The 18,463-nt window shown below is 34.7% G+C and overlaps 1 protein-coding gene across 1 annotated transcript in view; it reads right to left on the bottom strand.

The window, feature by feature from the left end:
* Positions 1-18,463, bottom strand: part of SLC27A6 (solute carrier family 27 member 6) — a 68,163-nt gene that overhangs the window by 13,100 nt on the left and 36,600 nt on the right. The window contains exon 5 of the mRNA XM_021939658.2: positions 4,695-4,889. Coding sequence (XP_021795350.2) covers positions 4,695-4,889 — 195 coding nt within the window. The remainder of the gene's footprint in view (positions 1-4,694; positions 4,890-18,463) is intronic.

Raw genomic sequence — 18,463 nt, 5'->3', positions numbered from 1 at the left:
CTAGATCCTTTAGATGTGATAAGCTGAGTTTTGTGAGTCCTTTTAGCAAATTATCAAACCTGAGAGTGGTCTTCAGGGACTCCTGAAATTGCAACTGATGTCAGAAATGAGTGGTCTTGTGGGGACTGTTCTCTTATTTTGAAGTTGTCTAACTTTTCTTATCCCTAAAAGATGCCTACTTTTAAGGCAACAAAACAGCTTACGAAAATGGTTAAAGAAATGAGCCATTTTATTAATCTCATATATTATTTTTAAATTTAGGTTTAGATGATATTTAAATTTTAAATTCCATTGTATCTATGGATTTGCCAATATGACAGATAGGAGAATTACCATTTCTTCCTTTCCTCCCTCCCAATTCCCATTTTTGTTAGTGTTATAATTATTTTTACATTGTCAGGTTTTATTCCATGTATAAACAGTTCAGAGTGGTTCAATCATCTATATGTGAATTGACTCAATATTCACCATCAGGCATTTTAACTGAAGGTCATTCTTTCATTTCTAAGTTATGGTTTATCTTCAAGTTGGCCATTATTTTTCATTCAGTGAATTTTACAAAGAAAGATTGCATTCCTATAAATATGAGGGTATTATAGATTCTGATTTCTTAAAACTTTGAGAAAACATCCTAGAAAAATTCTTAGGTGAAGTCAACTCTTTCCTTGTTTCCTAACCTTGAGTGTTTTATTTTGAGAATGCCTGAGATGTTTCCCACCCTCACCTGTGCTACGCTTTGCTCATCCTTTGCTTTTCCTACCCCAAAATCTCCTTAAGGTTCTTTTTGTTTCATAATTTCACCAGGATATATTTTTCTTATAATTATTCTGCCCCAGATAGTGTACTCTTTTGCTAAAGATTCAAGTTTTTACCTTAAGGAAATGTTCTTCTACTAGGGTAGAAATAATTATTTTTTTCTTTGATCTGTTCTTTACTGCGGGAACACCAATTAAGGATGTATCAGATCATTGTCTATGTTTTCCAAATCCTTTTTCTTCATTTTTAAATTATCATTTGCTTGCTCTTTTTACTGTGTTTGTGGGGCTCCTTAATTCTGCTCATCTTTCTCCCTAACAACATGTACATTCCTTTTGATTTTAAGTTCTTTTATGTGATGCTCATTTGTGTAATATTTACATTTTTTCCTCTATTTTTTTCTTTGAGCTGAGCATGCTTACTTTTTAGTTCATTTTGTTGATTTATGTTTGTCCTTGATCCTTTTTCTTTCCTGCGCTCTTATTTTTAAAGAGAATATTATTGCAATTTTTCAAGCCTGTGAGAAATTGTTTCTCTAAACATTTCCTGGTCGTTTTGGGAAACTTACTATTTTGATGTGCATTCATTTTTTTTCCAGCTGCCTTTTATTTTTGATTCATTTTCTGTTGTTTTTTTTTTCTGAGCTTTATTTCATCTATGTATAAAATGTGCATTCATTTTTTTATCTGCCTTTTATTTAGATTCATTTTCTCCCTTTTTTCAAGCTTTATCTTTGTATTTTATGTTTGTCTCTCCCTATTTTCCCCAGGTGAAAATACTACAGAAAAAGAGAAGGTAGTTCATAATTCTACTTGAGTTTGTCTCTCAAATAAGTTGTCACTAAATTTTTTATATTGTTTGCCTTGGGAGGATATGGGGTACAATATTTCTTCAGTTTTATGCATTAAAATAGTAAGTGTAGCACATAAAGACAATAGGTTATAGGAACTCTGTTGCTGCCTTATAATTCTCCTTCACTTGTAACATTTTCTCTCTGGAGGCTGCTTCCCTCCCAGATAATAAGCATGAGCCTCCATTAGGCTAGCATTTTTGAGAGACACTTATCAAATCTCCTCACTTAATTATGAGAAAATCATTGAACCAAATTTTTCTAATTACCCACTATCTAAGAAAACAACATGTGAATAAAATGATAAAAGGCAGACTAGAAGACATGTAGTATTAGGCACAACTTTGTTTTTTCATTTCCAAACTGAAAAAGAAAACGAAAATGAGTTGAAAAACAGAGGTTTTCCAAATAAATTGAAGACAACCATGACTTTTTACATGATTGACATTATTACAGTTGACAGAAAATTTAAAGAATTAGAAAATTATAATGAAGTCAGTAATATAAAATACAAATCATCATACCCTTGTTGGTTGCTTTAGAATGACTCAGCTTCACAAAGGGGCTCAATATCAATACCAAATTTGTAAAGGAACCAGTGCAATGAATTGAGAAAATTAACCGCAAGGAATGTAAAACTCAGTAAAATCAGCACTTACTTTCCCCAAAATGCTTTTGTTCACAATAAAGTGCATTTCTGAGATGTCAACTATACCCTCAAAATCCCAAAAGAATGCATTATAAAAATAGTTTGCATTTTCTTTAGGTTTAGAGCATTACTGTTATTTACACTAGCTTTGAATGGGCAACTAGACTGAAAAAGTGAGCTGCTACGGCATGAAAAACACATGTCTGCCAATTCCTTCCAGACACTGAAAAAATCACCACGGATTAGAAAAGCAAATACTTTGTTGCTTCCAGGTGTTCTTTGAGGTATGGCAGTTTATCATACAGAAAACTTTACCTATAAAGCTAAAGCAGTTAGGGATGAAAGTGATAAAAATGCACCAAAGTTCGCATTATGGGATTCTTAAAGATCTCTTCAAAAGCAGCTCTAAATATGGCTTGAGTAGGGAGCTCTGGAAATCTCAAAAGCAATGATATAGGATAGTGCTACTTTCAGAGAACAGGTGAGGCCACTAAGGAAACACACCTGAGGGGAGAGATTATCAAACAAAGACTTTCCTCATACATGTGTGCCTGTAGGAAGTACTTTTGTTCTTGCACTGTTATGTCAGGTTTAGGAGTCAGAAAGTGAGTTGGAAAGTTTTTTCTCCTTCTGCATTATCTGGAAGAGTTTGTAGGAGAGAAATCATTTGCTCTTGAATATTCACTATCCTGAGTGGGAAAGCTATCTGAAACTAAGGGAAGATGTTGGAGTATGAATTTATTTCATTTAGCGTGATAAAATAATTCGAGTCAACTCTAGTAAGTTGTACGTTTCTAGAAATTTTTCCAATTCATCTAATAATTTCAAGTTTATTGATATGAACTTATTCAACATATCCTCTTTTACTGTCTTAATGTCTAAAGTATCAGCAGCAATGTTCCCTTTTCCATTCCTGATATTATTTCTGCCTTCTATCAATCAGATTCGATTTCTTTACTTTTTAAAAATTATATTTCTATCTATTTTTATATTCCTCACCAAATATTTTTTCTATGTCATTAATTTCTGCTCTTTATTACGTCCTTCCTTTTATTTCTTTTGAGTTTATTTTAGTTGTCCTTTTAAAAGTTAACTTACAGAGATGGTTACTGAGCTCCATCCAATTTTCAGCTATTCTTGGCTAAGTGCACAAGTTTTTCCATGTAATATTTTCATTAGGAGGTAGCTCACAGTATCTTCTAATTTCTATTATGATTTTTTCTTTGATGAATGGAAATTTAGAAATGTTTTTTTCCAAATATATAGGAGGTTATCTAGTTGTCTTTTACAAAAATTATTTCTACCAACAATTAAACTGTTTTCAGAGAACATAATTTAAATATATTCAATCCTTTGAAATTTGTTGGAATTACCTAACTGGCCCAGGAACTTCTGTAAATGTTTCAAAAGTGTTTGAATACAATATACACACTGCAGTTGTTAGATGCAGGGTTTTCATATGTCAGTTAGCAGTTTATTATTATAGATTATTGAAGATTTATTTTCTCTTGCAGCTATATCAGTTTTGCTTTATAAAGGTTGAGACTGCTATGTTTATTTTTGCCTTTGTTCTTAAAAAATTATTGTTGAATATAAGTTCCAGTTTGACAGTTATTTTTTCCAAGCCAGTGGAAGGTAAATGTCCACTGTCTTTTGTGTTTTGTGGTTGCTATTGAGAAATCAGCTGTCAATCTTCTCCTCCTAAAAAGTTGATTTATTTGGCTACTTTTAAGATTTTAGTGGTATCTTAATATAGTTTAAAAATTATTAAAAGCCGGTATAGAATTGAGTGGTATAAACATTGAAACATAAGTAGAAATAGTGGAATAAAAACACTCAAGGAAAACGGAAAGAGTCAAATTAACATATATCAGGGCCTATGCTTGCTATTTATAAATTACATCATTAAATTTGGAAACTGAACAAGAAAAGGCATCATTATGGTGACATGAGAGAGAAAACACGGAAGATAACTGAGGTTCACAAAACCTGTACCCTCGTCTCTCACAGAGGCCACTACTCTATTTCTAGAAATTCTCAAAAAAAAAAAAAAAAAGGTGATAATATTTACCACAATTTACAAGCACAATATCCAAGAGAGCTGGCAGACCTCAATGTGCTTTTTTTTTTTTTGGGGGGGGGGGGGGAGGAGGCTGGAGTGCAGTCGCGTGATCTCCGCTCACTGCAAGCTCCGCCTCCCGGGTTCACGCCATTCTTCTGCCTCAGCCTCCCGAGTAGCTGGCACTACGGGTGCCCGCCACCATGCCCGGCTAATTTTGTTTTTGTATTTTTAGTAGAGTCGGGGTTTCACCGTGTTAGCCAGGATGGTCTTTATCTCCTGACCTCATGATCTGCCCACCTCGGCCTCCCAAAGTGCTGGAATTAGGCGTGAGCCACCGCGCCAATGTATTTCTTTAATAAGGAAAATGCTGTACTTACTTTGTGAAAGAAATTTGCTCTCCCAATTGCTCCAATTTTCCCAGTGTAGTTCATGAAAGATATGTTTGATTCAGTAGCTGCATAAAGTTCACACACCTTTATATTTCCAAATCTGTCTAAAAATTCTCTCCATACATCACTCCGCATACCGTTTCCAATTGCCAAACGCACCTTATGATCCCCTTCTCCTTCTCTCTGTTAGAGGAAAATGTTTTACTTGTAATTAATTCCAGTTTCCAGTTGTTTCTTTCATTATTATTATTTAAATGAAAAATGTCACAGAAGTAAACTGCATTGTGCAATAATAGAAGGGAAGCTAAAATATGTGTATAAGTCTATTGCAGAACTGTGTCCAAATTCTAATGAAAGTAACACTGGCCAAGAATAATACAGTTTGTGTTTTTCCATATCTGGGAACAGCTCATTCTAAATTGCAGATCACTAAAGGCTTTTTTGAGTAAATGTCAGGTAAGGAAGAAAGCATTTTTCAGGAAGAAAAAAAGCATTACTTTGATAATATTATGAAACATACTTAAGTTTGGATGTCCAGGCTTAGCAGTAATTAGCTATATAATTCTGAACAAGATATTAACTCCTAACTCTGATTCTCAGTTTATTCATCTATTTTAAGAAAGGTAATAATAACTGTCTTCCTTATATACTGTAGTGTATAGTTAATACACAGTGCATAACATAGAGTAAACAATTAATTTGAGGCCATAGAATCAAAGTAATATTTGACTTGTAAATATTATGGCAACTGTATGTGACTATTATTTTAGAATATTCTCACATTTTTACTTTTTGTTCATATTTTAGAATTAAAGGAAGATATAGGATTCTATTTTGTTCTATATTCAATAAGTAATGTTTTAACTAACATGAACTTTTACACTCACCTAAAATTAGAGTAAGAATATATTATCAGTGTAGTCACAATAAATCCATTATTTGCTCTGATTACCTCCATCATCACCAAAAAATGCAAAATAACAAGATGTAATAATAAATCAGCAACAACAATAAAATAGAGAAATTGGCTTCTTTGCTACCTATAATTTAAAATGATCAATGGATCACATTATTCATTTCAGTTTCTTCTCTAAACACCATTTAAATGGTTTTAAAGGGAATATTTTAATCTATGAATTTTCAAGAATAAACAGAAGTGAGTTGAGAGGTAATTTTGGAAACTGAAAAGTGAAGAGACAAAAGGACACGTGTTTGAGCAGAATGGATAAGGCTGAAATCTAAGCCTGCAGCTTAGCACCCAACAAAGGCTCCTGAAAGTATCAAGCAAGCATCAAAAAGAATGAGGAAAGCAGAAAGCCTAGTAGGAAATTTGTTTAAGAAGCAGTTGTATAACTAAGTATCTAAATACAGACAAAGCGTCTGGGAGTCTGCCCTTGCTACACATTGGCCAAAGACTGGAAATTTGTCTCTGGAGATGCCTAACCAGACACCAGTTTGGGCTGAGGAACTTACTGTGAAAATTAATTTTATAAAATAGAGTCCTTCACATCATGCCCAACTAAAATGGATTCGGAGGCCATGGAGAAAGGCACTGAGGTCATGCATGCCTGTTCCAGAAACTGTTTTTGTAACTGAAAAGCAAAAGCACAAAAGACCTACTGTAACTCTAAGTCTTATCTGGTAATTGTTGACACTCATCAATCAGAACTCGCCAGCTCCAATAAGACACTGCCAGTACCAGTGAAACTTCCTTCAAAACAGCTTATATAACTTTGCTTGTTTTCCCAATTAAACCCCAGCCGTTCCTTTTGTTCCTCACACACACCTAGAGGCTACGCTGTTCTATGTGTTCCAAATTGCAATCTTTTGTTTCCAGATAATCTCTTTGCTTAGAGATGCATCTCTATGAAATTTTTATTTCAAGTTAACATTATAGAAAACAGAAGGGTTAAATGAAAGTCTACATACTAAAAGATGAGATCACTAAACTCTTCTCCTGCTCTGGTATCAGAATTCCGACACCCCAAATCATATACCAGAGCAGGAAACTATTCAGTTACTATCAAGGAAACTGGTCAGTCCAAGAGAAAAGATACTGACTTCTGGAAGTATCTCAATAAAATGGCTGGATCCTCACTTAATCACCCTAGAACCTGAGCCTTTTGTTGACAAATCCCAGCTATGTGCCATCAGGTATTTAGTGCCTCACACAAAGTACATGTCAAAAATACCTACAAGTGGAGCCCTATGGAATAATAAAATGAATGGAGAAGAGGTAATTCTGAAGAGATTTTAACTGAGAATTTTCAAAAAGTGATAGAAAGACGTGAAGCCATGGAAAAAAAAAAAAACAAAACACAACTAAAACCTCAGACAGATTAAATACCAGGGAAATACAGTTAGACATTTTTTGGCAAAATTGCTAAGAAGAAAAAGTATATAAAAATTAGAGAAACAAAGAGGGAGAATTTTAAAAGCAGGCAGAAAGAAATAGAAACATCGTTTCCAAAGGGGCAACATGAATATTTAAGGCTGACATTTCAACAATGACCATAAGCCTAGAAGACAATATGATAATATTTTAAAGCTAGTACAAGAAAATAATTGCCAACCTAGGATTCTATATTCAGCTAAAGAATTATTCAAAACTAAAGGAAAAACATGTTTTCAGACAAATAAAAATGGAATATTTTGTTTTTAGTACAATGGTACAGATGGAACACTAAAGGCAATTCTTAGCACCAAAGAAAACAATATGATATAGGAGCAAAGAAACAAAAACCAGGAAGGAATGAAGAGGACCAGAAAAGAGAAGTGTTACAAAGTTCTTGCATTGTAAAGAAGTGGAAAATATGCTATTTGAAGATAGAATGTAGTAAGTTAAAAATTAATCTTGTATCCTTCTAGGTAATTACTCAAAGACAAATACTTCAATAAATAAAACAAATATAAAAGGATGTATAATTAAAGAGATAATCAATGAAAACTAATAATAAAAATATTATTTCACAAGAAGATTAAGGGGGAAAGGGAACAAATAACAGATGAGACAACAAGAAAAAATAGGAAGATAGAAGCTATAAAAGCAAATGTATCATAAGTACATCAAATGTAAATGGACTAAATATGCAATCATGGAAAAAAACTTTTAGAATGCATAAAAATATAAAATTCAACTATATACTGATTATGAAAATTACATCTTAAATCTTACATGAGCCCAAAATTGAAAGTAGTTGGATGGAAAAACGTAAGCCATACAAGAGGAAGTTAGTATGACTATACTAATATCTGACAAAGTAGACCTTAAGTAAAGAAACATTCCTGGAGATAAAGAGGGATAATTAATAATAATAAAAGGGTCAATTCACTGTATGGATAGCAACCTTAAATTTCTATTTACCTAAGAATGTAGTCAACTATATAAAGCAAAAATTGACAGAGCTAAAATAGACTGAGATATTTTTAACTTATCTCTCTACTGATAGAATAAGCAGGAAAAAAACCATAAGAATATGGAAGTTTAAAGAAAACTAACCAACTTGACCTAATGTATGTATACAGAACAGTATAACAAGTCACTGAAGAATACACATTTTTTTCAAGAACCCATGAAACATTTATCAAAAATAGATCAATCATTTGTTAAGTTTTACAGCAAGTGTCAGCCAAATTCAAAGCATTAGGCTTCAAACTATGTTCTCTGACCACAATAAAATTAAACCATAGATCAATTACAAAAAGAAAACTAGAAAATCTCCAAATGTTTGCATAATAATAATACAAGTTTAAACAACCCATGGGTAAAAGAAAAAAATTACAATGGAAATTTAAAAAATATTCTGAACTATATAAGAAAAATAAGACAGAATAAAAATTATGCTATGCAGCAAAAGCAATACATTAAAAATACATATTTTTATATTTTAAAAAGTATACATGTATAAACAATAGTTTGATATATATCTTATATAATATACTTATATATAAGTATATACTTATATAATGTATGTATGTGCATATATTTGTATCTAACTATAATATATGTATGTATATGTATATTTATGTAACCGTATATAGCTATATCTATATACATATCTTTTCAAGGGTATTTGTGTGGCAAACAGGCTTGGAAGCTAGAGATGGTTTTTGGGTCACAGAGAAAATTTATTTACCTTCCATGATAGTAAAGTCTCCCTCCTCTTCTGGTAGAAAATTTGTTTACATACAAGAAGATTTACTTGCATATCTTTATTAACTCTTTCTCAGATATAAAGAAAGGACAGGTTTATCAGCAGCCCCTTAAATGACTGGGAAGCTCCTAAGGGCAGTGTTCTCAGCTGAGGCACAGACCTATGCCACAGATGTAGCATCCACCTAGGCCCACCTCTGCATTCCCCATAGGATGTGTGGGGAGAGGGAACTGTTGTGAACTTGAGATGTGAACAGAAGGTTATGATGTTTTCTGTGCTGTATAAATCCATCTGAGTTCATTCTTTCCTTACTAACCAGTTTTATGGAAATATGGTGAGCCAATCAAGAAGCTATGGTGTTGTTTATGGACTGCTTGAATGATTGACAGTGTTGAGCAGGTACTTCTCAAAGAATATCTCCAAGCATCCAGTAAGTATATGAGAATATGCTCAACATCATTCATCATCAGAGAGCTACAAATCAAAACACCATGAAGTAGCAACAAACATTTACAAACATTGTGATTTCTTCTTTAGCACTATAAATTTTCCAACAGGTGTTGGCAAGGGCATGGAACAACTGGGACTCTCATAGACCATGGGCAGGAGTGCCTATTACTGCTGCCACTTTGATTAGCAATATCTTCTAATGCTGAAATATGCATATAATACAACCTATCCATTCCACTCCTAATTACCAATAGAAATATGTACATACATCTGCCAAAAGACACATATAAGAATGTTCCTAGCATCATTAATCATATTAAGTCTCAATTGAAAGCAATCTAAATCCATCAATAGTAAAATAGATATTTTTTAAATGTTGTGTTATAGTAACGTAATGGAATAGTCTTCTATTAGTTTTCTATTGCTGCCCTACAAATTTTCACAAACTTGGACCCTTCAAACAATGCCAAGTTACTATCTCACAATGTCTGTAGGTCAGAAGTCCACATCAACTTCACTGGATTGTGTGATTCAGGACTCACAAAACTGAAATGAAAGTGTTGACTGGCTAGGGTCTTATTAGGAGACTCTCGGAAGTATCTGCTTCCAAGCTCAGGTAGGTTCTTGACAGAATCAAGTTCCTGGAGGGTGTAGGACTAAGACTCTCTTTTCTTTGCTGGCTATCAGCTGGGGGCTGCCCTTAGATCATAGAGGCCTCTCTCCAGTTCTTCCACATAGGCTTCTACATATAAGAACAACAAATGACACATTGAGTACCCGTCATCTTCCAAATCTCCAGCTTCCCCTATGCTGAGTCTCCCTTGCTTGCAGCCAGAGAAAATCATCTGCTTTAAATTAGTCTCATATGGTTATATTGTATCCACCCGGATAATCTTCCTGTTTTAAGTTCTGTAACTGTAATCACATCTGCAAAATCCCTTTTGCCAACGTTTCTACTGCACACATATTCACACATTCCAGCAATTAGGGTATGAACATATTTGAAGGGGTCATTTTTTTTTTTGCCTGCCATAACTAAAGCGATGAGAAAAAATGAGCTACTGCTATACCTTAAAACAAAGATTAATCTCATTGACATAGTGCTGAATCAAAGAAGCAAGGTCAAGAGAACGCATATATATAATTTCATTTAGATTCTGTTTTTGAGGAACAAGCAAAACTAATTTATACTGGGAGAAATCAGAATGTTGTTCACATTTGGGAGGACAGTGACTCACTGATTCAGCACATCAGGAGGGACGCCTTTAAAAAATACAATTTATTAAAAACACACAATATGTTATTAAATCTTACTAAGAAATGTTAGCTCCAGGCACAGTGGCTCATGTCTGTAATCCCAGTATATTGGGAGGCTGAGGCAGGTGGATTGCCTCAGCTCAGGAGTTAAGAGACCAGCCTGGGCAACAAGGTGAAACCCCATTTCTACTAAAAAATACAAAAAATTAGCCTGGCATGGTGGCGTGCACCTGTAGTCCCAGCTACTCAGGAGGCTGGGGCAGGAGAATGCTTGAACCCAGGAGGCAGAGGTTGCAGCGAGCTGAGATCGCGCCACTGTGCTCCAGGCTGGGCGACAGAGTGACATACATACATACAAAGAAATGTTAGCTATGATGGGGAGTTTGAGATGGATTTGTGATAGACATTAGAAAGCTAAATTTAAAATATAAAAATGAGACAACTATTATTTATAACGAATAAAAGGAAAAAAGTTGTAATGAAATAAATACAGTATGTCTCAGCTATGAATAAAATTTATATATTGTCGCTTCTTTACAATAATTTAAAAACTGGTTATAAAAATATTTTTAAATTATCATAATTTTATTGGTGTCACAGAGAAAGGACAAATATATGTGTGTGGATAGTGAGTATGTGAGGAGGAAGCCAGGTAGATGACAGTTCAAATGGAAAAATCAAAAAATAGTAGAATACATACTTTACTGAGAAATATGGAGATAAATAATAATTAAAAATGTCCTAGAAGAATTAAAGATGCTTACTTCTAGAGATCAAGTACTGATAATGCAGAGATATTTCTTACTCTAAGAGTACTATTTCATTTTTATAACTGTGTAAAAGCACTGTTTTGATTTTTAAAAATTCAATTGAGGCTGGGCATGGTGGCTCATGCCTCAGCACTTTGGGAGGCTGAGGTGGGTGGATCACCTGAGGTCAGGAGTTCGAGACCAGCTTGGCCAATATGGAGAAATCCTGCCTCCACCCAGAATACAAAAATTAGTTGGGCGTGGCGGTGGGTACCTGTAGTCCCAGCTACTCAGGAGGCTGAGTCAGGAGAATTGCTTGAATCCGGGAGGAGGAGGTTGCAGTGACCCAAGATTGCACCACTGCACTCCAACCTGGGTGACAGAGTGACTCCATCTCAAAAAAACAAAACAAAACAAAACAAAACAAAACAAAAAAAACAAAGAAAATAATAAGACAGCCAAAACTGTAGAATTATGTGAAACAACACCCTCACCTGTTGATTTCCTTGGACCTACACAAATGAGGTTTAAGGTAATAATTCTGCAAATGGAGAAAAGACTCCATCTGCAGCTCCTTTCAAGACAGAGGGTTCTTTTCTCCCAGTAAATACAACCCACAGCAGTTCTGTTCTGGTTCCCGCCTCCTATGGGCATGGCAGATTTTGCCTGCCTGGCATGGAACTGGCTCTTGGATTTTCCACTGCCATTTTCCCACATCAAACAGCAGCATTGCAAATCTGAGGATTTATTTTGCTTGAACAGAGAACAATCTTTTATATAGTATAAAAGCTTGGAAGCTTTTCAGGTATGAGATGAGTTTTAGCAAGTATCATTATTTATAAAATGCCTTGGCATTCTCTGAAATCCAATATGAAGGTGCTTTATAAACCAAATTCCACAGGCTTTAACTTGTGTGGGCTATAGCTATTAAGCTAGCTAAATAAAAACAATCATCCTAAGAAATTTAGTTGATACACAGAATCAAATTTTCAAAACTAGGATCAAGACTTTTGTCCCAAAATATCAAATTCATTTCTCTAATGTCCAAGATCTCTTTTAAAAATTTTGTCTTTCCTTTAAAGAAAACCCAGAAGATCATGCTTTGAAAGGTATGAGGAAAGATCAATTGATCTATTGTTTAGTGTTATGTGGGAAAAGAATATGTGTATTTCTTTTGATGTTGAAATATACATACATCATAGAACATTTAGAGAATACAGAAAAATAAAAAATGAAATAATATGTAATCTCACTATATGAATATTATGTTACATATATATACATTAAAAGTTATAATCACCATAATATGGCCATATATTATAATTTATTAATAAATTCTGGACATTATTCTAAATTATCATTCAAATATACGATGTTCCACGCTCATATGATTATCATATAATTATACCACAATTTACCTCTTCATCATCTGTTTCTGAATTGCTACATTGTTCTTAAATGTTCATCATTATAGACAGTAGAGTGAATATTTTATCTATAAATTTTTGCATCTCATTAGGACAGATCCCTGGAAGAAGCCAATAGTTGTAAATATTTTTATGGCTTTGTTACCAAATTGTTGGCTAACAAGGACATTCCTATTTATATCTTATTGAGGAGAGGGAGATGGATACCTCTTCAATGAAGAATTCTTAAAAATATGACATTTCATTTAATTTAAAATTACAATTTGATAAGAAAATATATTGTATTTAATTTCTTTTTCTTTGTTTTTAACCAAGTTGAATGCTCGTCATTTAATAGTATATTAAGAAGATTGACACTTTTAAAAATAATTACAAGCATTTATTTCTTTTAATTTGATTTTTATTTTTAACATTATATTCTTTTTTTGTTTTGTTTTGTTTCCATTTTTAAGACTGAGTCTCGCTCTGCCGCACAGGCTGGAGTGCAGTGGCATGATCTCGGCTCACTGCAACCTCCGCCTCCCGGGTTTAAGCAATTCTCTGCTCCAGCCTCCCAACTAGCTGGGATTACAGGCACATGCCACCACGCCTGGCTAATTTTTGTACTTTTGTATTTTTAGTAGAGACGGGGTTTACCATCTTGGCCAGGCTGGTCCTGAACTCCTGACCTTGTGATCCACCCGCCTCAGTCTCCCAAAGTGCTGGGATTATAGGACTGTGCCCAGCTATATTCAATGTTTTTAATAATTAAATGGATCATTCTCTGTTCTTATTAATATTGCTACTAAATATGTGATTTAAATTTTTATTTCCCATTATATAAGCAAAAAATTCTATATATTATTTTCTTCTTTACATTTACCTATTACATTCATCTAGAATTAACTTTATGACAAGGACGTAACATTTTTTACTCTATATAATGATGGTCAATTCAGATTTCATGAAAGTTTAATTTTAAATCTATTCAACTGCACTTTAGATAAGATTTACAAATAAAAGGTCTTCAATTAATAAAAGTCTAAAATTTTACAAACATCTTTACGCTGACTCAGTAAGCACACATACACAAAATACTTTAAAACAATTCTCTAAAATCTTGTTTTAAATGGTAGTTAAGAATCTAAACATAACACAAAATAGTAAAACATAAATGACATAATTTACATAAAATATGTGATATAATTAGTGTTGCTATTTTACATATTATTGAGATATTTCTTGAAAGTTACCAGTAACATGTTTTAGGTTTTTGTTTTCTTGATTCAAATTATGAGCATGGAATTATATGTAAATGAAAATAATATGATTCCTTTATTTATAATAATAATGAAAACTATATGAAACCCTGTAGAAAGCCCAAAAGTTATCTATATTTTTGGCGCATACACACACACACACACACACACATACACTCATGCACATATACATAAATGAAAGGTGGGAGAGAAAAAAAGCTTTAAAAAACGAGTGTGCAGAGGATGAAAATTTTACCTATATGGAATACATAATAAGATATTATCATAAAGTCTAAATTGGGTCTTGGCAAACTACAGCCTGCAGGGGCCAAATCTGAGCCATGTCCTGTTTTTGCAAATAATGTTTTATTAAAACACAACCAGACCTATTTATGGTTCATCTATGGTTGCTTTTGAGATACATAGGTGGAATTAAATAGTTGTGAGAAAGACAGTATAACCCACGAAGTCTAAAATATTTACTCACTTGGTTGGTGCTTTACAGAAAAAGCTTGCTGAACCTTTTCCTAAATCATAAAAAGTCCAAATAGCAAAAACTTCTTAGTATTAAAACAAGTTAAGCACCATCTGGTTAATTGGCCAATACATTGGTGCTACAAATATTGGTTCATAAAGTTTCCTTGTCCAGATTCCCATGTGTTTTCCATTTATGTTTCCTTCTCAGGAAAGGGCTTTATCCCATTAGAAATAACTGGGAGTTAATATTTGTAGTGGGGAAAATAGCCTAGTCAAAGCATTCAAAAGCATGACTTCCTATACACATTGGGCATATTGGTAGGTGGACAAAATATTGGTCAGGTGAGCTTTTAAAAAAAAAACCAACTGTTTATGTTGTGAAACTCTATTGGTGAACCCTGGAAGAAGACTGGAAGCCAGGGGAGGGCATCAAGGAGAGACTGATGATGGAACCATAACCTGCCCCCACCTGGCATGATGGGTGGAAAGTTAGTGGGGTCAGGGATAGCACCTGAAGTAGTTCAGGCAAAAGACGATGAGGGTGATGATGATGAGAACCCAGGTTGTAGTCAAGGAAATAGAACAGCAGGTTCAGCAGAATGACAACCATTGGAGAAGAAAAATCGTCAAGATCAGTAAAGAGAGTCTTAAAAAGTGACCCTGGACTATCTAAACATAGAGATGAGGGCCTGATAGTTGTTAATTATATCTGGTTTTATATTGGTCAGTTTTGAGATACTGTGAAATTAGTGGTACATCACCTAAAATACAACCAAATCTTGATAATATCCATCTGTAATTTTTCAAACTCCTCTTCTCAGTCCATAAATCCCCTTACGGCTTCTTTAGAATAAATCTCTATTCCTTTTTATTCTTCTTGAGATATGAGATTGCTACCTAAATATCACTGAATATCTAAGCTATATTGGGATAGGAATGAGAGGGCATGCATAAATATAATGAGTACAATTAAATAAATGAATACACAAAAACACACACACGCACAAGTGAAAGATGTGAAGTGACAAAGAGAGAGAGAGCGTGAAAGACTGATGAAAAGCAGGAAAGAGAGTGAAAGTGAAAGAGAGAGAGACTTAGAGAGAAAGAAAGCAAGAGAGACTCACAGAGCAAGAGAAAAAGGTGAGAGGCAGAGCCAGACAGAGTCAGAGCTAGGGAGCAAGGGGAGAAAGGGCAGACGAGAGCGAGAATATGAATGAACAAAATAGAAAAAAACACAGAGTCAAATCGACATTATAGAAACCTAAATACAGTATGACACACACAGAGACAGAGGGACTCACACTGTGAGAGGAACACAGAGAGACACTCACACACATTCATGTAGCGATCCAAATATGAACCTGAATGAGACAATCCCTCAAGATAAGTCCTGAGTGGCTAACTGGGCCTAAACATAAAATAGAACCAATGAGCTGTTTTTTGACTAGAGGTCACACACATTCTCTGAGTTCTCAGAAAGCTCACATACATCCGCTTAACTTTGAGTCTGAGGTGTTTTGTTTTGTTTTTTGTTTTTTTTTTTTGAGACAGGATCTCACTGTGTCACCCAGGCTGGAGTACAGTGGGGCAATCTCAGCTCACTGCAGCCTCAACGTCTCATGCTCAAGCAATCCTCCCACCTCACCTTCCCAAGTAACTGAGACTACAGGCATGCACCACCACACCTAGCTAATTGTTTACTTTTGTAGAGATGAGGTACCACTATGTTGCATAGGCTGGTCGTGAACCCCTGGGCTCAAGCAATCCTCCTGCCTCAGCCTCCCAAGTAACTGGGACTACAGGCATGTGCCACCATACCTACCTAATTTTTTAACTTTGTAGAGACAGGGTCTCACTATATTGCCCAGGCTGGTCTTGAACTCCTGGGCTCAAGTGATCCTCCCACCTTAAACTCCCAAAGTGCTGGGATTATAGGCATGAGCTACTGCACTGGCCTACTGTTAAGGCTTTCATAGCTGACTCTTATTGCTCATTTTTCCTGAACCAACCAATAAGCTGTGGCTTGAATTGATCAGTCAGAACTCAGCTACATCAACCAATCAAAACTCAGCAAGTTTGAGTATTTCATTTGCATAAATGGACATGATTGGAAACCTGAGCAGAACTGTTGCTATAAAAACTCAACCTTCCCTTTGTTCTCTGGAATGTACCTAAGTTTCATAACAAAGGCTGTATCTTCCAGTCTGCAAACTGTTCACTGGAATAAAGTCACTTTCTTTCAAATTCTTTTTCACAGAACTTTTATTTTAAAACTTAGACAAAGTCACAGAGAGAGAAACTCACATTCTAAGAGAGAAAAATGCAGAGACAGAGATGTATGCACACAGATTCTCTCTTGCTCTCTCTCTCTCTCTCGTACACACACACACACACACACAGAGATCAAAAAAGAAAGACACAAACTAGACATACAGAGGCATATACAAAGAAAGACATAGTGAGAGGCAAACACGCCAAAGCACACATATAAGACTCGCGTACACATAGAAATAAAGGCACTGAGACCCACAGGTACTCAAAAACCAAAGTAGAGAAAGAGCAAGAAAGAGGACAAATTCAGAGAATGCAGGACAGGAGCAAAACCCATGTGGGCTGCTAGGTCAGGGGAAACAAAGAGAAAACATGCTTGAGTCCCCATATCAAAGTATTGTATTGTCTCATGTTAATCACCACAATAACCCTATAAAATAAGAAGCATTTTTCTCATTTTGCATAGGGAGAAATGAAGTTCAGATCCAAGGTCACATAAGATACAGACATAATTTGAACTCATTAAAATGTAAGCTCTATAAAGGCAGGGATTGTTGTCTGCTCTGTCCTCTGCTGTACCCCATTACTTACAGCATGGCCTGAAATAGGACCTGCTACATAAGAAGTGTTCACAACATATTTATGGAAGGAAGGAAGGAAGGAAGGAAGGAAGGAAGGAAGGAAGGAAGGAAAGGAGGAATGAAGGAACGAAGGTACGAGGGAAGGAACAAGAGAGGGAGGGAACAAGAGAGGGAAGGAACAAGATGGGGAAGGATGGAGGGAGTGGTGAGGAAACCAGCTTTAAAAAGCCTCAAAAGCCCATTCTCTATTTACCCATCCTGTTCCCATGGCTTCAGTAATAGGAAGTCATCAAAACATGAGTTTCTAATTCAGTGGTTTTGTTCTTTACTCAATGAAGCTGAAAAAGTATTGGAATATTTCAGTTTTATTTGTCAGATGCTTATATGTTTGCATACACACATTGAGTAAGCCACATTCAAACATGTAGAAAATGCTCATTTCATCTTCAACTACTTGAAATTCCTTTTAAAATTTAAAAGAGAACTTGCTTAGTGGCCCAGAGCTTTTAATACAGACATCCCAAGGTCTTGGATTTCAATAGATATATCCCTCTAGCGTTCAGGACCATTCATCAAATTAATGTAATGATACCAATAAAGGAGTCATATCGACTTGAACCAAAACTCTGGTTTCTTCAAAAGGTTCTTTGAGAGATGTTTTCCCAGCAGTGTCTGCTGAGCTGCTGCACAGTGAGTTGAACTGTAGGTACCTCCTACAAGGTCAAGAATTTATTTATTCATTTCCCAAAATACTCAGTCCTCTAACAATGCCCTCCTAAAAACAAAGCCTCTTTCTTCTAAAACATGTGGTTATTCCTACTCAGAGAATCTCTAACATACTCAGGCTGAATAACCTCTTTATATGCCTAAGAAAAGTGAACCTCTCAAGCTCTGTTTAAATACAGGTAATTTTATATCAACTTTAAATTTTTCATGAAACAAAAGAATGTTTGTTGATAGGTGAAGAGACAGGAAAGAAACAAATTCATAGTGAAAACGAAGAAGCAAATCATTTCTGCCTTCAGCCTTAAATAACTAACCATTTAATGCATAAAAGCATGGTTTAACTCCTAAAAGATCATCTAAAATATAAACATATGTTAGGGATTATAAGACTTATTTTTCCTAAAACCTACTCACAATTATACATATA

This window comes from Papio anubis, chromosome 5 (assembly GCF_008728515.1).
Source record: "Papio anubis isolate 15944 chromosome 5, Panubis1.0, whole genome shotgun sequence".
Taxonomy (NCBI): domain Eukaryota; kingdom Metazoa; phylum Chordata; class Mammalia; order Primates; family Cercopithecidae; genus Papio; species Papio anubis.
This window is presented reverse-complemented; position numbering and strand designations above follow the sequence as displayed.